At 48.3% G+C, this 24350-nt stretch overlaps 1 protein-coding gene across 3 annotated transcripts; it reads right to left on the bottom strand.

Annotated features, from left to right (window-relative positions):
- Nucleotides 1-1773: 1773 nt before the first annotated feature.
- Nucleotides 1774-24030, bottom strand: TMEM255A (transmembrane protein 255A). Of its 3 annotated transcripts, none has more exons than XM_063141946.1 (9): nucleotides 23964-24030; nucleotides 18701-18843; nucleotides 15848-15910; nucleotides 9686-9775; nucleotides 7773-7835; nucleotides 6362-6450; nucleotides 5387-5549; nucleotides 3241-3384; nucleotides 1774-2041 (listed from the first exon to the last, which is right to left on the bottom strand). In XM_063141946.1, the coding sequence occupies exons 1-9, from the start codon at nucleotides 24019-24021 to the stop codon at nucleotides 1883-1885; spliced, it is 972 nt and encodes a 323-aa protein (XP_062998016.1). In that variant the 5' UTR covers nucleotides 24022-24030; the 3' UTR covers nucleotides 1774-1882. The 3 variants fall into 3 exon arrangements, with proteins under 3 accessions (XP_062998016.1, XP_062998017.1, XP_062998018.1); XM_063141947.1 differs by having other exon boundaries at nucleotides 5387-5546; XM_063141948.1 differs by lacking the exons at nucleotides 9686-9775; nucleotides 15848-15910.
- Nucleotides 24031-24350: the final 320 nt, after the last annotated feature.

The raw sequence follows: 24350 nt of genomic DNA, 5'->3' as shown, positions 1-24350 counted from the left end.
AAATGCAGTTCAATGACATCTGGCTGGTTAGGCTGATGGCACAGTGGTCAGCTGAGCCTAATACATGCACCGATGGAGACTCCTCAGCCAATGAAGCTGACTGGTCAATCCCTGACCCCTGCAACGCCCTCCACAAGAGGCAACTTTCCAAAATGCCAAAGTGGTAACAGTGAAATGCCAGTTTTATTCTTTTAAAATTCAGTTTATTGACAGTGGGGTATTTTCCCCTTTCAAGCCATTCTCTCCTTCCATTTTTATGGGCTCAGTCAAAGGCAGAATCAACTCCGTGTACAAAGTCATTTTATGGCTCTCTAGGGAAGAGAGTGGGACCAAAACCCACCTACGTACTAGCAGTAGGTAGGTCAATATGAAAAAAGTAATCCCATGAAGCAGGAGTGAATTCAGTCTGTAAGTTGCACAGGAAACTGAAGTTGCTTCTTTCTAAATAGGGGCATCCTTAAAAGATCTGATCAGTCCTGAAAATCCTCCAAAGTTACAAGAGCAACTAAATATTCTCCCTTTAAGAAAAGAAATTCAACCTTCGGCCAAACTGTGTGGCTTTGTATTATTTCAAAGAGCAAAGTATCCGTTACGGCACCTGCTATCTTTTGTTACATTGAAAACCTAGATAGGAAAACAAAGGGCAATTCATATATAACATTTTTCCTAATCGTGTAAAGCAAAGTGTTACCTATGAAGCAGCCTTTATTTTCTATTGTACTGCAGTGCTGACACTTCTGCCGCTAGGTGTCAGTATAGAGCTATTCACACAGCAAACGGCAGCGCTATAATTCGCTTGGTGACCAACGACATCACAAGGAATTTGCTCACAAGGAATAAGGAAACAACGCTTGAAAATAGCTCATTCTTCATGAATTTCCATTCGAAGGCCCGTCTTCAGTGTGCAGAATTAAGGCCTCCGCATATCATGGACCATTTCCTTCTCGTACCCATACATCCAAGCTCTTTGGCTTTAAGCCTGGGTGTGGGGAACCGGTGGCCTTATACACGTGGTTGGACACCCAACTCTGTTTAGCTCCAGCCAGCATGACAAATGGTCAGGGATACTGGGTGATGTAGTCAAGCGTCATCGAGTGGGCCACGGGTCCCTGCTTTAAGCCAACTAATTACATTTCACTTAAAGCAGCAGCACGAAGGGAGTAAGAAGCACACTGTATAAGCCCCTATTGGAAAGGGCAAAATGATAGATCACGCTTGCAGATCCTCTTTCAATCTGAGGGGCCGCAGTCTAGCAGTGGGTGAGGACAAAGGCAAAAAACAGCAGGGCCAAAATACCACAAGGCGCCAGCATATTTTAGCTTAAAGCTCTTCGTACCAGTAACTAAGCCTTGAAGCATTTTAGTCTTATGGGGGGGGGGGGGGAACTGCACAAAAGCCAGAAAATCACCAAACCATCAGTCATTGGGGGGAAGGGGGTGGTTTCTGAGGTACCCTGGGGGAGGGACTGATTTCCCCCACCCCACCCCAGGTGTGAGGTCCTGCATGCTTGCTATAGGTCCTGGTTAGCCATCCGTCACCTTTCAGCAAGCGATTTGCTCAACGCGAGATCAGGAAAACCAAATGGCAAAAGCAGCATTGTCCTTAAAAGTCAACCAGAGCCCTTAAACACCGCGCATTTAAAGACACAACGAAACCAAACCTGCCAGTACCCACTGCTGTATCCCTCACTTTTCACCGCTTTGAATTCATTCGCATCGATCTGGCCCAGACCTAGGCTACTGAAACAAAGTGTCCCAAGCCCCCCCCCCCCCCCGGTGTTATATTTCTAGGTATGCAATATGTCACGGTGTGCCCGTGCCCTCGCTCTCCTGTATAAAAGGTTCACAAGGAGTTCCAGCGCTGGTGTTTCGCCCTCCCCTCCCTACGGCGTGTAAGGGGGCGGCTTTTCAAACGGCGGGAAATAGGGTGGGGAGTAACGGGGAGGAGCAGTGGGGGACCACACGTAGCTCGGGGACGGAGAGAGCGACGGAGGGTCGTCCGAAAGGCCGGACGGCGTCGAGGCCGGAAACATGCTGGAATGCTGCAACGAAGACGGGAGAAAGAGAGCGAGAGAGAGAGGGAAAAGCCGTTACTGACATCATGGGGAGGAAGAAATACGTCTCCCTGGGTTTTCTAAACACGGGACGCGTTTGCCCTCAGAACCCAGGAAGCCGCCTGGTGGCAGCTCGGGTTGTCTGTCCATCCATGGCTGGCTGGGGAAAATGGGTGTTGTACTCCAGCATGTCCGGAGGATGCTGCGTTGGAGAAGGCGGCCCAAGGCAGAGGTCTTTTCCATCATGTGTTACTTGGTTCCTTTTTCGAACTCGAGAGGCCAACGGCTGAACCTGGGGCCTTCAGCGTGCTCTGCGCAGCTGGTGTTACCCCACCCCCAAGGGATTTTGCCAGGTCACAGATAAAAGCCTAGAACAGGGATCTTTCAGGAGCCACATATTGACGGTGTACAGGGCCATGCTTCTCTCTCTGCCGCCCCTTATTTCTCTCTGCCACCCCCATTCTCTTTTGCTCTCTCTGCCACCCCCTTTCCTATCTCTCTCTCTCTGCCACCCCCTTTCCTCTCTCTCTCTCTCTGCCACCCCCTTTCCTCTCTCTCTCTCTCTGCCACCCCCTTTCCTCTCTCTCTCTCTGCCACCCCCTTTCCTCTCTCTCTCTCTGTGCCACCCCCTTTCCTCTCTCTCTCTCTCTGCCACCCCTTTCCCCTCTCTCTCTCTCTGCCACCCCCTTTCCTCTCTCCCTCTCTGCCACCCCTTTCTTTCTCTGCCACCCCTTTTCTCTCTCTTTCTGCCACCCCCTTTTCTCTGTTTCTTTTTCTGCCACCCTCTTTCTCTCTCTTTTCTCTTCTATCCTCCCCCTCCTCTCTCTCTTGTTCTCCCTCGCAGCAGAATGCTGGGGGAAACAGTCTCTTCTCTGCAAACAAGGTATACAGGAGTTGGCAACTTTGGCTGTACCCCCGCAAGGGAGCCAAATCCAGGGGGGCGGGCGGGCAATAAAAAACCACAGCCAAAACGGCCCCTAACGCTGCCATAGAGTGCGAAGAGAGTCAAAATTAACTTGGGACTCCGTGAAAGCTACAGATGCCATTTTGGGGGAGTCCCCCTGAATTTGGGGGAGTGGCAGAGGCTGCGGAGGCCGCATGTGTGCCCCACCCATAGAATAGCCAAAGCTCTCTGGGCTGGTCCCCAAACTCTGAAAATAAACATGGCAGCTGTTGGTGCGACATACCTGGAAGTCATATGCTGAATACGGCGGCAGATGAGGCGTGCTGTGATAATACGTATTGTAGGACGTCGCCTGGGGTCTCGAGTAATAGGACACGGCGGGCCGGGCATTTTCAACTGTACAATTAAGAGCAGGAAGCGAGGGAACCTGGGGGAAATCATGGGAAATGGAAAACTCAATTCGCACGCGTTCTATGCACCCAAAGGGCAAAAGGAGACAGGAACACTGCAAGAGAGATTTGAGAAGAGCAAAGAGCCCAATCCGATCTGCTTTGCACTCTGTGCCATTTGCCGATGGCTTTCAAAACCAAGCCGGTGTTAGTGTTACAACCAAAGGGCCGTTCCTGTGCTTTGCTTTCCGCGTCCTTCAGCCTGGAATCAGCCATACAAACAAGGGAATCAATCCTTCGTTCGTGGTCGGTTCCCGTTCATTTCAGTCAAACTTGCTGGTGGGAAATGTCCAAAGTCGATTCAGCATCTACCTTTAAACTAGACAGAGAAGAGCTATAGCTCACATTTTTAAAATGCTGTCCAGCGTTAATGTTGGATCCTGGAATGGATCTTGATTATGTTTTCCATTGCTTTGTTAATTGCTGAGGATCTGGAAGAACAGAAGACTCAGCAGAAACTTAAAGGTCAACTCTACACCTGGACATTGAGTGTCATAATTGAATAATTGTCTAACTGATTGTCTTCAATTAAGGGTTGCAAGGAGTTGCATCATTGTACAGGTTGTCTATAAAAGTAAATGTATTTTCAAGTTCACTACTACTTCCATGTCCCTTACCCAACTTGATGTGAGCTGTATTGACTGACAGTTTGTAAGTATTTGTATCTGTACTGCCATAACTAAATTATATATTTATTTGCCAGTAAAAAGTTTATTTTAACCTACATGAATCTTTGTCTTAATTCACGTCTTTGCTGACTTGGCTGAGAACCACTGCAACCTCTGCTAGTCTCTGGAAGGCCCAGACAGAGACTTAACACAAAAGGTTATGTGCCAGAATCCCAGTCTGTGCCACAACTAATCAGCTTCTAAAGCCATAACTCAACAGTTAAACCTCTCTCCCCCTCCACCCCTAAAGCAAACAGCTGGCAATGGGCCAGGGTAGAATCTTTCCTCGCAGGCACACGCAAGGCTGCGTGTGGGGTCTAGCACACGTTTTGCATGCGGAAGGTTCCAAGTAAAAACCATGACGTGGCAAAAGGCTTTGAAGGACTGGGAAAAATCCTCCCCACGAACCTCAGAGAACCACTACCAGTTAATTTAGATGGGGGGTGGGGCAACTTATGGCCCTCCAGCTATTTTGGCCCACAACTCCCATGTTCCCTCACCATCAGCTATGGTGGCTAGGGCTGATATGGGAGTTGTAGTCCAATCTTGGAATTGTAGGTCACAAGCTGAATAGGAGCCAACATTGTGATGTGGCTGCAAAAAAGGCAAATGCTATTTTGGGATGCATTAATAGAAGTATAACTTCCAAATCGTGTGAGGTACTGGTTCCCTTCTGTCTGGCACTGGTTAGGCCTCGTCTTGAGTACTGTGTCCCGTTCTGGATACCAGACTTCAAGAAGCTGGGGGAGGTGTTTAGAGGAGGGCAATAAGGATGATCAGGGGTCTGGAAACAAAGCCCTATGCGGAGAGACTGAAAGAACTGGGCATGTTTAGCCTTGAGAAGAGAAGGCTGAGGGGAGACATGATAGCCCTCTTCCAGTACTTGAAAGGTTGTCACACAGAGGAGGGCCAGGATCGCTTCTCGATCATCCCAGAATGCAGGACATGGAATAATGGGCTCAAGTTACAGGAAGCCAGATTCTGGCTGGACATCAGGAAACAACTTCCTGACAGAGCAGTACAACAGTGAAACCAACGACCTAGGAAGGTGGTGGGCTCTCCCAAACTGGAGGCCTTCAAGAGGCAGCTGGACAACCATCTGTCAGGGATGCTTTAGGGTGGATTCCTGCATTGAGCAGGGGGTTGGACTTGATGGCTTTATAGGCCCCTTCCAATTCTACTATTCTATGATTCGATGTTCTAGTTTGCTGCACCCCCACCCCTTCCTCTCAGTCTGGAGTCTGATCTCCGGCTACTTCCTCCTGCATCCAGAGACACGGCTCAGGTCCCCTGCAGGCGGATACCCTCTTACCATATCTTTAAAGCCGCCCAGGATGGCAGCGGTGATGATGCCCAGAAACAAGCCAATGATGTTCAAGATGGTGGCTGACCAGAGCAAATGGTAAAGGTGGATGATGTCTTGGCAGCTGCTGACGTCGATGTATTCGTAATAGCCGCCGGAGATCTCCACTCTGCTGAAACCAAATAAGCGTTTGTTTTAAAAAGGACCCAAACAGCTTCGTTGCACCCAGTACATTGTCACCGTACACTTTTCGCAGCAGGACAACCACTATTACCAGTGAGTTGCAGAGGTGAGAGTGATGGGCTGAGATTGGGGAGGAGCCGGGTTCTTGTCCCCAGGCACATTAGGCTGGGGATTTGAACCCAGGCCTTCCTGATCTACATCCCACTAGGCTAGCCTGGCCTTATGTTCGCCACCAAGATCTGAAAGCAGAAAAAGATACAGAGGGCAGCTTGGAGGCTGGCAAAAAGGCAGAGGGCCTTCTCAGTGGTAGCCCCCATCCCTGACTGGGGAATGAGCTCCCCACTGAGGCTGGCCTGTTGTCAACACTGCCAACTTTTCAACACCAGGTTAAGACTGTCCACTACTCCCAAATATTTCATGGCATATGATAATATGTTAATGTCGGTTGTTTTATCAGGTACCTTATTGTAATTGTTTTCTGTCTTAAATGGTTTTTAAACTTTGTCCAATTAAATGGTTTTATATTGTGTCTAATCATTTTTGTGAACTGCCCAGATTGCTTTGGCTATTGGGCTGTACAGAAACGAGATAAATGAATGAACGAAGGAAAACCTGATCAACTGGTTGTCGAATGAATGACTTGGGCAACCAAAGCTACCGTTAAGCATGGAACCCACCCTGAAATGGTCTTTTCATGTGCAGCGGTTGCAGGATTTGACCTGCTGTGGGCCAGAAACGGCAGGCCCGTTGTACTCTCCGCCTCCGGGTAAGGGTCCTCGTTTTCATTTTCCTGTCACTCACCTCCCACAGTTGTACAGATCACAGCAGAAACAGGTATTGGTTTTGATCTTAGGTGTGCAGGCGGTACGGTGCTGGGGGTGGCAGACTGCCTGTGGGCACAACACATAAAACAGGGCATCAGAAGTATAGGGCAAAAGCCCCCAAAAGGGACAGCAAGATATTCTTAAAACAGTTCCAGACTGCTCTGGCTAACAGATAGGCAGGTAATCCCTGTTTCTGACAATGCACCATATATAGAATAGATACACACACACACACACACACACACACACACACACACACACATATAAAAATTATCCCTGCACACAGAAAACTAGCATATCAAGGAAAATACTAGGCCAGGGATGGGCAACTTGTGGCCCTTCAGTTCCTTTGGCCTACAGCTTTAATAACATGACTAATCTATGATACAAAGTATAAAAAGTCTTTATAAAAAATTTATATACTTCAGCTCTTGAGTGGTATAGAAATGCAATACAGAAATAAATAAAATACTAGAGCATATAAATTATACCAAAACAAAAAACTAGACAGTCCACATACATGGTGCCATTGCTGGTTTCTAATACTGTAATACCACAATAGGCTATACTAGTACATGTTAATACTACAATAGGTGTTTCTCGCCTGCCCAAGTGTCTCTACTTCCCTTGCTCGGCTTCGTCCATTTTCTTCAGCTGCCCCTTACGCCTGGAACGCTCTTCCAGAACATTTGAGAACTACAAGTTCAACCGCAGCTTTTAAAGCTCAGCTACTTTTCTTTTTCCTAAAGCTTTTAAAACTTGATTTTGTTCTGACTTTATACTGTTAGTTTTACCCTACCCAGTGCCTGTTTACCCTACCCAGTGCCTGTTTGCATTCTCTTCCCCTCCTTATTGTTTTACTATGATTTTAATAGAATGTAAGCCTATGCGGCAGGGTCTTGCTATTTACTGTTTTACTCTGTACAGCACCATGTACATTGATGGTGCTATATAAATAAATAATAATAATAATTAATATGTAGCCTATTGTAGTATTATTGGTATTAGAAACCAGCAACGTCACCATGTATGTGAACTGTCTAGTTTTTGGTTTTGTATAATTTTACATGTGCTTAGAGAGAGAGAGAGAGAGAGAGAGAGAGAGAGACTTTTTATACTTTGTATTATAGATTAGGCATTTTATTAAAGTTCATTTCATGGTAGCTCCATTCTTCTCTTTAATTATCTGAAAACTCTCTTAAACCCGTTTTGCTTCTTTTCAACAGCCTAGAAACACATCTTGGATTTGTGAAGGATTGGACAGGCTGATTCCTGCCGTCCAAGCGAGCTGAGTATTTTCCTGGGACCCTGCCAGTCCGCCCAGCCGACACGGACTTTCCACTCACTGGCGCTGCAGAAAAAGAGGGACGAATGGCACAGCTACTCACCTGTGGCTGGGCTGTATTTTTAGAATAGTAATGACACCGTCCTGCATACAGCGGCCTCAGATCCTGTAACCGGAAAGGCAGAAAGAGCAGCCCGTTATGTTTTTTGTAATGAAAAGGAAATGGAAGAGGTCATACCCTCATATGGATTACTGAGACAACTGTGGATCTGGTGTGGTGTAGTGGTTAGAGTACTGGACCGGGACTCGGGAGATGAGGGTTCTAGTTTCCACTCGGCTGCGACACTCACTGGATGACTTTGGACCGGTCACAAAGGCCATAGCTAGACCTAAGGTTTATCCCTGGATCGTCCAGGGGTCAAACCTGTTCATCTAGGTGACGCACAGGGGATCCAGTGCTCAGGCAGGGGCGAACCCTGGAGGATCCCAGGATAAGCCTTAGGTCTAGCTGTGGCCTAAGTCCCAGTTTAACCTATACCACAAGGTTGTTGTGAGGATAAAATTGGAGAGGAAGAATCAGTAAACCATCTTGGGCTCCTTTGCAAGAGGAAAAAAGCTGGGATATAAACGCAATGATACATTTTTCACATCCTCACAGCAACCCTAGGAGGTAGGCTAGCAAGAGAGAGGGGCTTGTTTCGGGCCACCCAGTGAGCATAAGATGTTAGAGTAGATCCAAGCAGACCAAAGTCCAGTGTGCCTCTTCCCACAGTGGCCAAGCAGATGCCTCCGGGAAGCCTTGGTCTGATCCAGCATGGCTCTTCTAATCTTCTAAGCCTACAAGCGGGGTGCAAATGGAACGTCCCTCTCCCCCCAGCAGCTGATATACAGTGACATCTGAAGATGGAGGTTTCCTTGAGAGATCCCCGCTTCTCCTCCTCCACACTTTTGCCTAACCCCCCCTTTGAAGCCATCTCAGTTAGTGGCCGTCGCAAATTCCTCAACGTTGTTCTTAGGTATACGTGGTCTTTGTGTACCCTGTTTGTGTGTTTTATGTAAATAGGTTGTAAACTTGTATACTGTATATTGTATACTGGGCCTGTTCAGGTGCCATACGGGGATAGGACGCTAACCCCTTTGCAGCAAATGGTTAGTGACCCTGTTTAAACTGTGGTTATGTAGCCACCATGGTTAGGAACGGTTCACACAGAACGCTAAGTCGTGGTTCACATGACATGCTAAGCCATAATGTTTAGCTCAAAATGCTTAACCACCATCCTATATCAACTTTGCTGTGTGGTTTTATCCTGGTTGCGCTTTTTATACTGTATTTCGTAATTGTGTTTTAAACTGTTGGGTGTTTTACTGTGGTTTTAATTTTTGTGAACCGCCCAGAGAGCTTCGGCTATTGGGCGGTATAAAAATGTAATAAATAAAATAAAATAATAAAATAAAAATAGCTTAGCGTGTCACCCGAACAGGATCAAAGTAATTTAATTTGATGTTATTAATCTTCGTAAACCAGCCAGAGAGCCTCAACTATGGGGTGGTACAGAAATGATGATGATGATGATGATAATAATAATAATAATAATAATAATAATAATAATAATAATAATTCCGCACTAACATCCAAAAAGCAAGTGTACTTAAAACAGGTTTAAAAGTCAGGAGATTCCTGCATCAGTAAAACAGCATGACTTGGCAAAGCCCATCATGTTCATCTAGAAAAACCACCATGAGCGAGAAACGCGAGATGATGATGATGATGATGATGATGATGATGATGGTAATAATAATGATATCACCATGCAATGGCCACATACTGTCAATCATATGTTCACAGCCTTGCTTTAGAAAATAAAATCAATGGCGAGAATATCAAGAAACCAGACTATATACCCAAACGCCTTATCTTGCACTTCCCTCTCCCTGCTGACATCCACCCAGCCCTGCTTCCAGGCATGGGGGGAGGTGGCGATGCGCCCACACACCCAGTTTGGCCCACGTACTCACTATGTGCCTAGCAGCAAACACGCCGTCCACAATGGCGCAGCAGAAGGCAGCGATGACGCCAAAACTGATAAACACGATCGATGCAACCAGCTGTGGAAAAAGAGAAGTCTGAAAGACGCCCCAAGTGGCATTTTTAAAACTAACACACACTTTCACCAAACCAACAGGATTGTCTACTCCGGCCTTCCCAATAGTTTTGGACTGCAGCACCCATCATTCCCAAATGACAGGAGTGGCAGTCCCACACACCTGCAGGGCATGAAGTTCGGGAAGGCTGCTTCCCCACTCTGACTGGGAACGGTGCTGCCGTGTCTTGGACAGAGGTGCGGTCAAGTCCTGCTACCCAAGAGATCCTTTTAATTGGAAGTGTCAGGGAGTGAACCAAGGATCTCCCATGTCAGATTGGCTACACGTCCATGAAAACAACAATGGCAGTGCTTTGCCTTTTAGCCAATTATGTTTCCTAGAGTTCTTCAGAAGGATACATGTTTAATTAAGTTCTCTTGTCCTTTTTTATGGTTCTACCACTGGCTGTCCACCCTCTATTCCACAGGTGACAAGTTCACAAGCTAGAACAGAAAGCCAATGGTCCAGAGTTTTCTGCCTTAGAAGAAACCGACAAATGTCCCACACTTCTTTTGACCCAATGCAGTCAGTTGGGTGAACTTCCCCCCCCCCCCACCTAAGTTTTCAGATGGTAGAGTTGGGCGGGGCGGGGGGCTTATTATTCGCCGTGTATGGTGGCAGCTGAAAGCCGGCCGTGAGAGTCGTCGTCAGCAGACAGAAGAGCGGAACTCTGGAAGTGCAACAGAGGATATGACACGGAACGGAATGGCAGAGAGGCGCTCGGCCCAACGTGAGTGACTCCTGCAGCCTGGCCAACGGATCACTGAGGAAAGCTACCAGGCCGGATCCCCCAGAGCTGCTGGGCTACAGCTGTTCCAGCAGTCAGACTGCTCCCTGGTTGCCTCCAGCTCCCAAGGTACTCATGTATGATGTTTCTATACCGTCTTTCTGTCACAAGCAAATGTTTAACATTTCAAAACAACAGCTAAGACCAGAGATTAAAAAGCGGGTAAAGGGGAAATGGGAGGAAAAGGAAGATAAGCCCAGACAAGGATCACAGCCGATTCACAAGAGGTAGTTGTGTACAAAGATGTCACAGAACAGAGGGAAAAGAACCGAATGGCTATTCCTTAGTTGATTATACTGGTACCCCCATTTTTCAGCCAAGACTGGATCCTCCCCAAAGCAGCTCGCATCCAGGAAAAATCCAGCAGAAAGATACAGTATGTTTGGGCAACATGGATGTCTGGATGTGCAGGAGCCTCTCCTGGTCCATGGCAGTTGATGACATAGTCTGGATTCTAGGCTCTTCCTTCTGGAGGGAGAGGGCAGAAGTTGCAGGTGGACCCAGAGGCAGAGATTGATCCTCAAAGGGGCCAACCCAGAGAAGCAGACCTTCAGTCAGCTGATGGGAGGGGACTTTGCTGCTGCAGTAGCCCTCCCAAGAGGGCCCCCAGGAGGGATGGCTGCTGACGGAGGCAGTTGGCCGCTGACAGTTCTGAGTCGTTCCCAGTCGAGCTGATGGAAGGGATCTGGTGGCTTCTTCGTCCCCTCTGCTGCAGCCAGGTACTCGCCTGCCCCTAAGCCCGAATGCCTAGATGACCGTCCGGCTGGGCGCACGGCTTCTCTGGCCCGTGCTAGCTGAACAGGGAAGGTGGTGGCCTTCTTCAGGGATTCCTTCTTGTGGCAACGTTTACTTTTGGAAGTGTTTTGGGAGAAGGGCTAGCTGGGCGGCAAGAGAAGAGAAGCCAATCCGCTGTTTCGTTACATTGTGCCGTATAATGCGATCGCTCGGGGGTTAGAGGGCACGACTTAGGTGCAGAAGGTCTCGGATTTGAATCCTGGTATCTCAAGTTGAAAGGATCAGGTAGCAGAGCGTGGGAAAGCCTCTTGCCCAAGGCCCTGTAGAGCTGCTGCCAGTCTGTGTAGAGGTGCGAGACGGGCCAATGGGCCAACTTGTTATAAGGCAGCTACCTATGTTCATTTGGAGCAGAGGTGTTAAACCTCACGCCCGTGGGCTGAATCCCAGCCCTCCAGGGCTCCTCAGCCACACCCCTTCCCTTGGCCACACAATCTTTCCCCAGACCACCGAACATTTCAGGGTTTCCCAGCTTTTGCACAGGACGTTCCTTAACAACTCTAAAAGACTGGACGCCTCTCCTGAGGATTAGTTACTGGCTTCAAGGTAACACATGCCAGCAATTTTACCTCTGCACCTTTTGCCCACCGCATAGATGCATCCCCAAGGGCTTCTCCAGAATTGATTTCGGCCCCTGGGCTGAAAGAGGTTCAACACACCTGATCTAGAGCCTCTCTAGTTCAGTTGTAAATCCCGTGTTTTGCATGCAGAAGGTCCCAAGTTCGATCTCCGGCAACCTCTCCAGGTAGGGCTGGAAAAAAAACCCGCCTGAAACCCCGGAGAGCTTCTGCTGCTGCCAGTTAGTGTCGGCAATGCTGGGCTCCCTGGACCCATGGTCTGACTCAGTCTAGGGCAGCTTCCTACGTCCCCAGTTTTGCTGCTGCGTGGGTTTTTCGGAGAGAGCAACATGCCTCTGTCCACCTGTAGATTTCAGTTTCAACCCAATACTCCATAAAGTAGGGCAAACTGCCCATTCCTCCTCCCGCGGAGAAGGCGGCTGCTTACTCCTCCCATCTCTCATTGCAAGAGCACAGTCGTCCGTCCCCCCACCGGCAAAGAGAAACGCCGCCAAGTAATAACCCTGTGCCAGATTGTGTAAACTGCCCTTCAGAGAAGCAGGGACAGGTAGCTGGGAAGACACAGCCGGTTAAGGCGCTCCTGTTCCGTCATGACAGAGGAAGCTACCTGTCGCTGTCATGACGGAACCAGGATGATCAGGAGTCTGGAAACAAAGCCCTATGAGAAGAGACTGAAAGAACTGGGCATGTTTAGCCTGGAGACGAGAAGATTGAGGGGAGACATGACAGCACTCTTCAAATACTTGAAGAGGAGGGCCAGGATCTCTTCTTGATCCTCCCAGAGTGCAGGACACGGAATAACGGGCTCAAGATCCAGGAAGCCAGATTCCGGCTGGACATCAGGAAAAACTTCCTGACTGTTAGAGCAGTGCGACAATGGAACCAGTTACCTAGGGAGGTTGTGGGCTCTCCCACACTTGAGGCCTTCAAGAGGCAGCAGGACAACCATCTGTCAGGGATGCTTTAATGTGGATTCTTGCACTGAGCAGGGGGCTGGACTCGATGGCCTTATACGCCCCTTCCAACTCTACTATTCTACGATTCTATGAAGATGACGAAAAAGATGGCAGGCATGAGGAGGAGAGGAAGGACAACCGGGAGATGGGGATGGAGGAAATCGGAAAAGGAAAGCAATGACCAGGCACAGAAATGCCCACGGATACCATGCATTTTTATGATGGGCGGCTATGAATACCTACAATTGTGCCTCCTCTATAACTCTATGATATAGGAGGGGAACCTCCAGCCCGTGGGCCTAATCCTCATCTGGCCTGTGGAGTCTTCATGGTTTCCTCCAGGGGGCGGAGCTTGGCCTCCAAGCCACCCCCCTCCCCGGAAGAATCCCTGCTGTTATCTGTAACAGAACAGCGGTGATTTTCCTGCACATAAGTCTATTATCATAGCGCACGAGTGCAGAATTCAACTTCCTAATACCCTCAACGTTGACTCATCCTTTGAAAAACAAAGCAAAATGTGGTTTCTGTCCCTCATGACTAAGCGGAGAAGGTTAGGACTGAGCAAATTTTTTCTAGGACAAGAGGCTTTCGTATTCAACATACCCTCCTTGACTCTCCCTCTGGACTAGCAGGAGCGGATTAAAGCATGCAGGCACCTGCGAGGTTCCTCTGTTGCTCGCGTAAGCGATCGTTCCTAAATCCTCCTGACGATCCCGATGAATAAAACGAAATTAAAAAAACAATAGTATGGGAAAGATTACAAACAGGGCAAGAGAAAGCAGAGATAAGAACATGTAAGGGAGTGCAAGAAAAAGTGGAGATAAGAGTGTATGGGGAAGTGGAGGGGAATGGGGCAGTGAAATGTCAGAGATTTTGCTATGGAAAATGGCAGCCGTTGGCCAACCAGGATGGAGGGTCATTCTGAGCAACAGAAGCTTCAGAAACATTGTACCTTTCGGGGAACCTGTCCGTCGACCCGCACGGACTAAGGGTTCACTCCAGAACTGCCCAACGCTGCCCTGGGGTAACATACTGGAGGAGAAATCCATAATAGTGGCCAAGAGAGAAGCAGTCATGAACCATCGGCTTAGTGAAAAGGTCCTCGCTAACGCCAAAGGAATCTCAAGGAACGCGATTTGCCTCGCATATTTCGTACCAGCCGCATAAAGTTGCCGGGATCTCAGGTTAACGAGGGCTTTAAAAGAGTAGAGCAAGGGCCGGCTTGAAATCACACCGTCACTGGAGAAGGGGCATGAATGGAATGTCGCGTGGCTGCAACACAATCCCAGCTACCCAGCTAGTGGTAAAGCATTGCTCCCGTTGTCGAGAGCCAACTTCTACGCCCTACGGGGACATCTGCAAGCAGAGAGGAAAGGGTGATTCTTGTGCAATGCTGGGAAAGTTTGAAAACAGGGAACCCCATAAGTAGGATGGGTTCCGGGCTTGTATCACAGCAGCACTTACATAGGAACATAGGAAGCTGCCTTATACTGAGTCAGACCACTGGTCCATCTACACCAGTGTTGTTGACACTGGCCGGCAGGGCTTCAGGCGAGATTCTTTTCTTCACCCTACCTGGAGAAGCCAAGGATCGAACCTGGGACCTTCTGCGTGCAAAGCAGGTGCTCTATCACACTGAGCTATGGATTGGCAGTGCTGGTGGGAACATATGAAGCTGACGTACAATGACTCAACACCATTGGTCCATCAGTACTGTTGTGCCCGCGGACGCCTCTCTTGGCGCTCATAAGGTTCCCTGCATCTCCTGATTTTTATTTTATTTTTTAAGATTTTTACTTTTATTTCTTAAGATGTTTACTTTAAAAAAAAAAATGGGAGACTGGCGAGCTGCAAAGTGAAGGGATGCCCTCTGCTGCCATCTTTATTTGGGTTCCAAAGAATGGTTTCGTGTTTTGGAGCTCAGATCACCATCTCTGTGTTGTTCTTGGGCAAAGTTACTTTTCTTTTTGCCTCACCAGTTTGCTTCCTGGGAATGGTTTTTGATTGGCCGTGCTCACCATGCCAGCCATATTTATTTATTTATTTATTACATTTTTATACCGCCCAATAGCCGAAGCTCTCTGGGCGGTTCACAAAAATTAAATCATAATAAAACAACCAACAGGTTAAAAGCACAAATACAAAGACACAAATTTAAAGAATGGGCAAGCCATTTTGTGAGAGCGCCCACGACACTATCAAAATACCAAATGTTGTCCACCGCCTCAAAAAGGTTGGGGGACCCTAATCTGGCCAGCAACATTTTTCCAGGGTCCCAGGCAGAGAGAGAGACAGAGAGAGATCTTTTCCATGCTCTTTTCGGCTAGAGGTGTAGAAGACTGCACCTGGGAGCTTCTCCACACAAAACAGGTGCTCTACCACTGAGCTATAGCTTAGTGGGAAATAGCCATGGTTAGGTGCAGGAAGTAAACATGGTTAAATCATGTGCCATTTACTACCTCCTAACTTGGCACAAGGGGTACTTAACCACTTGGCAAACTAATCAAGTGGCAATGAGAACATAAATTCTGCATTTCTTCCATCATGGAGCTTAAGGTTGTGTACATGGGTTCCCAGGCAGGCCCCCATCCAGATACTGACCAGCTCCAGATTTCCTTAACTCTGGAGAGGTTGAAGACTTCAAACAAAGCCTGTTTCCAATTTTTCTATACTTGTCAGAAATCTAGGGGAGTGGCAAAGTTCTCATCACTTGGCAAGGTGATACAGAAGAGGAGAATACCAAGTAGGTTACACCGTACATCCAATATCATCACTGTTCCAAGCCCCAAAGTCAAGGTGGTTCCAAGTTATTTTCTGCCCATTGAGTTAAACTGAAAGAAGCACCCGTTTCTGCTTCCAGCATAAGGAAATGTATAGCAACCACTAAGATTTTGACAGTCCCTCTACAGATATTGAAACTTACCATTTGCCTTTTATTTTCTATCAAATTTGATCCAATAATTCCAAGAAATGACCCAAAACCAAGCTGAAAGGCAAGGATTTCAAACATTTAAAATCTGAAAAGTCACCCAGTTTAGCTACTCAGCACAGATACAGAATTAAGCAGGGTGGGGGAAGAGAAGAGGAACACACACACAGGCCTGGTTCAGACAACACGCTAAACCACGCTGCTTAACCACAAAACGGTTAAGGGAATGCATTAACCATTCCACTAACCATTTTGTGGTTAAGCAGCATGGTTTAGCCGTGTTGTCTGAATCAGGCCACTGATATTTCAACACTTCAAATAAGAAGACTTGAACAACCATGAACAGTTAAAATTAAAAAGAGAATCTCCAAAGTATTGTAATAGCATTCCTGATTTTTACTGGTAGAAATTACCACCGGTATGTTACACACCGGAACATGAGCAAATCAAACAAGGAGTGCCCCCCATTCCCCCCCCCCATGTGTCTTTTAGCAGGTTAACATGCAGCAGTAGTCTGAACTGAAAGCAAATTCCCAATTGAGCTAATGACAATAATAATAATAATAATAATAATAATAATAATAATAATAATAATTTGCCTTGAAGCCAGGATTTATTTGTTTGTTTATTTGATATGTGGCCCCATATCAAAATGTCCACAGAGAAGTTCACACACTAAAACAGGTTAAAAAGTAAGTACAATGATAAAAACATAAATGTCTAAGGGTGCAATCCTCTGCATGCTTAGACAGGAAAAAGTCCCTCAATTCCCAGCATTTCCCAGCCAGCTATGCTGGGAGCTGTAGGGCTTTTTTCAGTATAGGATTTCACCCTAATATGTCTCAAATATCTGGGAGAAGGAATTGTCTTTGCTGGGCACTGAAAAGATAGCAGTACGGGTGCCAGATGAGTCTCCTTGGGGAGGGATTTCCCCCAAATAGAGCACTACCCACCTAACTTCCTTCAGCAGGGGCACCCAGAGGAGGGTCTTCAAAGATGACCTGACATCAATGGGAGGAGACGTTCCTTTAGGACAGGGGTGGGCAACTTGTGGCCCTCTAGATGTTTCAACCTATTACTCGCCTCACCCCTCACCATTGGCAATGCTGGCCAGACATCTGGAAGGCCACAAGCTGCCTAGTCCTGCCCTAGATACTCCGTCCCCAAGCTATCGATTTGTGTCTCAGTGTCTGGTACAACAGCAGGCGTGGATGTGGGGGCATTCCCACATTTCCCCAACCCAGGAAAACACACAGCCCTCCTCCCAAGTAGCCCCGAGAGATTGTCCCCCTGCATTCACATGGTGCCGTGCTCTGATCTGAAGCGGGAGCTCACGGGATTTAGCTGCGCAAGGCAAGCCAAACGTTGCAGCACCTAGGAGAGCGCCGAGTGAGCTACTTCCTCAGACAGGGCCTGAGACACCAGACTGATGCCTTTTACCAGGAACCAAAGGAGGAATTGCACATCGGAGAGTCAGAGAAGTATAAGCGCAGGTCTGCGTAATTTCAGGCTCGGGAACCAAATCTAGTCCATCTTAGGTCCCAATCCGGCCTTCTGGGGTTACACCCAGAAATGGCATCTGGCCCCTAGGCTGAAAGAGCTTCCAACAACCGTGTGATAACGAAATGCAAAAAGTACACTCTGCAGCCATTCAATAGGGTAACCATGTGAAAAGGAGGACAGGGCTCCTGTATCTTTAACAGTTGTATTGAAAAGGGGATTTCAGCAGGTGTCATTTGTATATATGGAGAACCTGGTGAAATTTCCTCTTCCTCACAACAGTTAAAGCTGCAGGAGCCCTGCCCTCTTTTAAATCTGGTCACTCTAGTATAGCTCTAGTATAGAAGAGGGAATTTCACCAGGTTCTCCATATATACAAATGACACCTGCTGAAACTCCCTTTTCTATGCAACTGTTAAAGATACAGGAGCCCTGTCCTCCTTTTCATATGGTCACCCTACATTCAATGAAAGCTTAAATAAAGGGGGAGGGGGAATAAGCACAGTGTTCATTCATGACAGAGGTAACTAGTGTTAACACAAAACTTGTTCGTGTGTCTCCACCACCCCACCATACAATTCCAAAATGTTGTTAGCAGCATTTAACAACATTTACTAAGTTTGTTTGTTTTTAATGGACCCCAGAACTGTTGTTGTTTAAAATGGATACTGTTTTATACTGTTGTTTTTATATATTTTTGATGGTTTTAAATTTTGTATACTTTTTTTTAAAATGTCCACTGTTTTTAACTTTTGTAAACCGCCCAGAGAGCTTCGGCTATGCGGCGGTATATAAATTTAATAAAATAAATAAATAGGGAGGGGAAAGACAGGGAGAGCATGCTAGCTAGCTCCATCCCCTGTTGCATTCCCCCCCATGCATTGGAGCTCTGAATGTCTGCAATGGAGGGGGGGAAAGGCTGGCATCAAAGGTAGGTCTGGATGGGGTTATGACCTGGAGACCCCTGGACTTAGTGGAGTTTGTGGTTGCGATGTCAGTGGGGAGGTGAATCTGTTCCAGCTTTCAGTCTGAACTCTAAACGAGTTATCCAAGGTGAGATATTTCCTTTAGCATTCTGACTGGGTCTGGCTGAAACCCGGAGCGGATTCACCACCCCACTGACATCAGAGCCACCAGCCTCCACTCCCAGAGGCCTGGATTTGGTCCCTGGACTTGAGTTTCTACCCCCTTTGCTTCAAGGAAACCAAATGTTTTAACTGTGAAAGCAAGCAATACGAGCAGACGTTCGACACTTAAGACTTCTCCATCTTAGCCATTTGGAAAACTTATCAGGACTCCGCAGGGGACCACAAGGTTACTCAACCTACCTAGGGATTCTATACTTACAATAACCCCCGGGTAATACCCTCCGACAGTCACATTCTGGGTTCTTGTTGTAGCCGCAAGCCCAACCGTGAGAATTAACAGAGACACAATGAGAAGGGTCACTGTTACGTAGAGGGAATTTCTTTTTCTTCTATTGAAAGACCCTAAAACATACACATACAAAAAACACAATGTGCTGATTCCATCGATGGAGTAGCAAAGCACACCCACTCCCAAAAGCATTGTATCCTACCCCGATTTATTGGCGGCATCACAAGACAGCTCGCTATAACATTCAACATTTGCTTCTGTTTTATCTGGTGCTGTTTTTCAAACGTCTTCCTGTTAACTTCTATTTTATTTTTAGATTGTAAAACTTTTAAATTGTATTTTATCTGCATCTTACTGTTTCGTATTTTAACATTTTAATTGTTGCGAGCTGCACAGAGAGATTTGCCTATTGGGCGGTATAAAAATCCAATAAATAAATACATAAATAAACACGTAGGAGAAGAGGTTGCTGCCTTATACCAGGGATGGCAGAAGGAAGAGCAGTAGACGTTTTGAACTTCAACTCCCAGAAGGTTCTGCCAAGCATCGCCAATGGTCAGCAATGCTGGGAGTTTTTATTAACATTTTTATTAATGATTTGGATGAAGAGGGACAGGGAACGCTTATCAAATTTGCATATGACACAAAATTGGGTGGGACAGCTAGTACCCTGGAAGACAGAAGCAAACTTCAAAGTGATCTTGATAGGCTGGAGCACTGGGCTGAAAACAACAGAATGAAATTTAATAGGGATAAATGCCAAGTTCTACACCTAGGAAAAAGAAACCAAATGCATGTTTACAAGGTGGGGGACACTTGGCTCAGCAATACTACAAATGGGAAGGATCTTGGAACTGTTGTAGATCACAAGCTGAATAGGACCCAACAGTGTGATGTGGCTGCAAAAAAGGCAAATGCTATTTTGGGCTGCATTAATAGAAGTATAGCTTTCAAATCACGTGAGGTACTGGTTCCCCTCTATTTGGCCCTGGTTATGCCTCATCTTGAGTATTGCGTCCAGTTCTGGGCACCACACTTCAAGAAGGATGCAGACAAGCTGGAGCGTGTTCAGAGGAGGGCAATGAGGATGACCGGGGGTCTGGAAACAAAGCCCTATGAGGAGAGACTGAAAGAACTGGGCATGTTTAGCCTGGAGAAGAGAAGATTGAGGGGAGACATGATAGCACTCTTCAAATACTTAAAAGGTTGTCACACAGAAGAGGGCCAGGATCTCTTTTTGATCCTTCCAGGACACGGAATAATGGGTTCAAGTTACAGGAAGCCAGATTCCGGCTGGACATCAGGAAAAACTTCCTGACTGTTAGAGCAGTATGACAATGGAACCAGTTACCTAGGGAGGTGGTGGGCTCTCCCACACTAGAGTCATTCAAGAGGCAGCTGGACAACTATCTGTCAGGGATGCTTTAAGGTGGATTCCTGCATTGAGCAGGGGGTTGGACTCGATGGCCTTATAGGTCCCTTCCAACTCTACTATTCTATGATTCTATGAGTTGAAGTCGAAAACATCTTGAAATCTACTTTCTGCCCACCCCGGCTTATATTATAATAATAATAATAATAATAATAATAATAATAATAATAATAATAATAATAATATAATATTTCTTACCCGCCTCTCCCTTTGGATCGAGGCAGGGAACAACATTAGTACAATACAGTATAAATCAGATACATAAAATTAATTAAAAGAGCATAGAAAATCAATACAGCATCAAAATAACAATCAACAGATCTTAAAAACTCTTTGTTTGACATTCATCTGGGTAGGCCTGCCAGAGGCGATTAGTCTTCTGGCTGACTTAAACTCGGAGAGAGTGTTAAGTTGACGAATCTCCTCCGTCAGGCCATTCCACAGTCTGGGGGTGGCAGAAGAAAAGGTCCTCTGGGTAACAGTTGTCAGCTCAGACAAGCTACCCTTCTAGCCTGGTATTCTCAGCTCTAACTGGAAGCAGCCTTTCTCATTCACACCCCTTCTGGCTAATACACCTATATCACCCTACAACAGCTTTGCCCAACCTGGTCTCCTTCAAATATATTGGACTGAAACAATGGGAGTTGCATCCAACAGTCCTAGAGGACACTTGGTGGGAAAGGATTGCCTTTCAAAGTGCCAAATAATCTGGCAAACGCTCTCTCTTTCTCTCTAAGGGGGTGTCTATATGGCTTCTTTACCCTGTTGTGGCTGCGCAGTGGTGCTGCGTTGCTTACATGCCATGGCTGCCAGCTCACAGTCACGTTGGGCATTTACTCCCGAAACTGCACTGTATCGCGGTGTGGTTTTACTGTGATATTTTTCATTACTCCAAAGTCACCACATTGTTTCTCCATCTTACAGTGGTGGCCTTCGGTTGAGTTAAGCCTAGTGGGCGTTGCAGGGGGGCAGATCCAAGCCCAATTGTGATTCCCCCCTCCCCATCCAGGTAAGCATGGGAATACAGGGCAGGCTTGATGAGGCAAATGACTACCGGCGCTGCGGTTTTCCTGTGCTCCCCTCTTACCATCTATATTTATCGCTTCTGCTTCGCAGCAGCAATGCTGCGGCATTTTGAGGTAATCGGCGAGAATCCACCCAACCCCCTACCCGATTCCATATCTTAAACTTGTAAACCTTCAGAAGCAGGGCTGGCGCTACCATTAGGCCAACTAGGCAGCCGCTTAGGGCGCAGACCTCAGAGGGGCGCAGTACTGCCCTTTAAGGATCCTTTGGCCCATCCAGCGCCTGCCGCGGCGCGGCTCCTTTGGGGCGGAGGGGGCATGGCCTTTGCCTGATGGGGGCGGAGCCCCAGCCAGCTGCCCACGGGGACCCGCTTGGTAAGTCCACTTGGCAGGCGGGGAGCCTCCACTGGAGCCTGGAGTGGCGTGCTGCGGGCTGGCTGGACAGGCAGAGAAGGTACTGTGCTGGCACTCTTGAGCACCCCCTGGGTGGGCCATCTCCCTGGCTGGAAGGGCGAAGCAAGCGAGGAGAGGCTCTGCATCACCCTGAGCCCCCCGCTTCTCCCTGTGGCTTAATACATGCCACTCTTGCCAAGGCGTCCTCCAAACTTCTGCCTCTCAACCGCCCCTTTCGCCCTCTTCTCCCCATCTTGGATTCTAGGGATGGATCCTGCGGACCTTTAAGGGCAATATTTTTTGGGGTGTGTGTGTGTGTGCAAGTAGCTCGCCTTGCCTAGGGAGCAAAATAGTCTGGCACTGGCCCTGTTCAGAAGCATTTCGGAGAAAGCGTCTACCATCACCAAAACTGCACACACATGGGGCATGGATGGTGCAGACCAGTTTTAAAAGCTTAAAAAGAATGTGCATTTGCTAAGAATGTACGACAGATCTGGCTGGGGGCATCTCATCCAGCATCTACAATCAAACATTTACTCCCCACTGAAGCGACGCTCATTGTACGGAGGTGAAGGACTTTACGGCGGAATTTAATGTGGAAACACACCGCTGCGCTTTGAGAAAGTGCCGTGCGTCCACACCTCCAAGCAGTAAGGAGTCCCCAAATGCTAATCGACGCTGGGAAATAAGCAACCCGTGGCAAGGAAAGAGGTGCTTCAACTAAATGATGAAAGAGAACATGGAGAATCTGGTGAAATTTACATCCCTCCCTAAAGAAAATTGCCTCCATACAGCCAGCAGAAGACTCTCCTACAGCCTCTCTTAAACTGATCAAGGGACTGGAGCACCTCTCCCATGAGGGAAGACTACAACAGCTGGGATTGTTTAGCTTGGAAAAAAGGAGGCTAAGGAGAGACATGATAGAGGTGTACAAAAATCATGCAACGTGGATAGGGAGACACCTTTCTCCCTCTCCTATAATACTAGAATCCGGGCACAGGCTTACTGCCTCTGATACGCAAGACAGCACCTAGCCATCAGGGCTAGTAGCCCTAGATTGTCTTCTCCAGGAATTTGTCCAACCCTCTTTTTAAGCCATCCAAATTGGTGGCCATCACTACATCTCATGGTAGCGAATTCCATAGTTTAACTCTATGCTTTGTGAAGAAGCCCTTCCTTTTACCTGTCCTAAATCTCCCACCAATCAGCATCGGACAGAGAGAGAGAGAGAGAGATATTTTCTCCTTATCCACTTTCTCTCCGGAGTTTCACGCAAGGGTCTTTCCCGCTCCTACCTGGAGACCGCACAAATCAAACCTTTTGTGTACAAAGCATGTACTCTACTACTGAGACACACCTGTTAGGGACATAGCAGGCTGCCTTATATGAAGTCAGTCTGCCGTCTCCAACGATATTAGACAGAAAGCAGATCTCCAGACACGTTGGCGTTCATCGACCAGCATTCCTAACCATTGGCCATGCTGCCAGAGGCTTCTGGGAGTTAAAAGCCCCGAAGATCTGGAAATCCCCTTTCTGCCCACCCGTTCTACGTTGCCTGTCAGATGCTCTCCAAGGCCTTTTCCATCCCTACCTGGGGATTTGGGCAACTGAACCTGGGACCACAGCGCATGTGTTCAGCACCACTGAGCTAGGACCACCTTGCCAATGAATGAAAGGAGATGCCCGGACATCGCATCTGGCCTACCCTCGCAATAAGGCAAACTGGGCTTTGTAGTCCCATCAGAGGAGCCAACCGGGAAGGACGCAACGAAGGGATGCTGCGTTGGGCTGCAACTCCGCAATTCCCGGCCAGCCTGGCCATTGCGTGAAGGATGCTTGAAAAGACGACGCGGGCCTCCCACCTACCCACCCACCCGCCAGCCAGCTAGCCAACCAAGAAGCGGCAGCGCTTTTAAATAGAAACGCAGCCCGGAGCTCCGGCGGCAGGAAGCAGCTCAGGCATTTAGCAAAACAGCCGGGGTCGCCTTTCAGCCGAGCGCCCTCCTCGACTCTCCTTGCCAGCTTCGCCAAGCCCGCCCCATCCCACCTCCGCTTCTCCTGCTTGGAGCTGCAAGCGGCTACGGGGAAAGACAGCAGCAAAAGGAGGGAGGGAGGGAAGGAGGGAGGGAGGGAAACCTGGTTGCTTGCCCAGGCGATCAGGGGCCCCCACGCGAGTGAAAGGCTTTCCAACCATCTCGCCCTAGGGAAAACCTGGGGAGGGGAGGCGAGGAGGCGCTCTTAGTGACCCGCTTTTTTTGCAAAGGACCCCAAAAGCAGCGCGCAAAAAGAGGCCACCCGATTACGCGGGACGCCCCCCCCCCCCATCCCCTCCGTCCGTCTCTCTGCCGGTGCAACGGGGGAAAAGGGCGCAGAAGCGGCTCACCCGCGGAGTCGGCGAGGGGGGTCGCGCTGGAGCGCGGCTGCGTCAAGGCCTGGCGCATGGTGGTGGCGGCGGCTCCTCCCGAGCCCGGGCCTTCCCCGTAAGGTGCGCGCCGGCGGCGGCGGCGGCTACAGCCCTGCGCGACGCGTCCTCCTCCTCCTCTTCCTCCTGCCCCGCTCGGGGCTCATGCTCTGGGCGGCGGCAGAAGGAGCGGCGGCGGCGGCTCCCTCCAGCTGCTAGAGGCGGCCTTCGGCGCTTGCGCAAGCCGGGGAGCCGTCCGCCCGCCAGCCCGGCTCCCTGCAAAACAAGGCCAGGAAGGGGAGAGACGGAGACGGGGGCTTCCTGCGGTTGGGTGCAGCCCGCCGGCCGCACCGGTCCCAGCGCCTCTTT

This window comes from Elgaria multicarinata, chromosome 15 (assembly GCF_023053635.1).
Source record: "Elgaria multicarinata webbii isolate HBS135686 ecotype San Diego chromosome 15, rElgMul1.1.pri, whole genome shotgun sequence".
In the NCBI taxonomy this organism is placed as follows: Eukaryota; Metazoa; Chordata; class Lepidosauria; order Squamata; family Anguidae; genus Elgaria; species Elgaria multicarinata.
This window is presented reverse-complemented; position numbering and strand designations above follow the sequence as displayed.

Coding starts and splice junctions, on each gene's coding strand:
- TMEM255A (XM_063141946.1), bottom strand. CDS start 24,021: ATGCGCCAGGCCTTGACGCAGCCGCGCTCCAGCGCGACCCCCCTCGCC. Junction 9,776..15,847: donor TAGAAAATAAAAGGCAAATG/GTAAGTTTCAAT, acceptor CTTTTTCCACAG/CTGGTTGCATCGATCGTGTT. Junction 5,550..6,361: donor GATCTGTACAACTGTGGGAG/GTGAGTGACAGG, acceptor ATTTGGTTTCAG/CAGAGTGGAGATCTCCGGCG.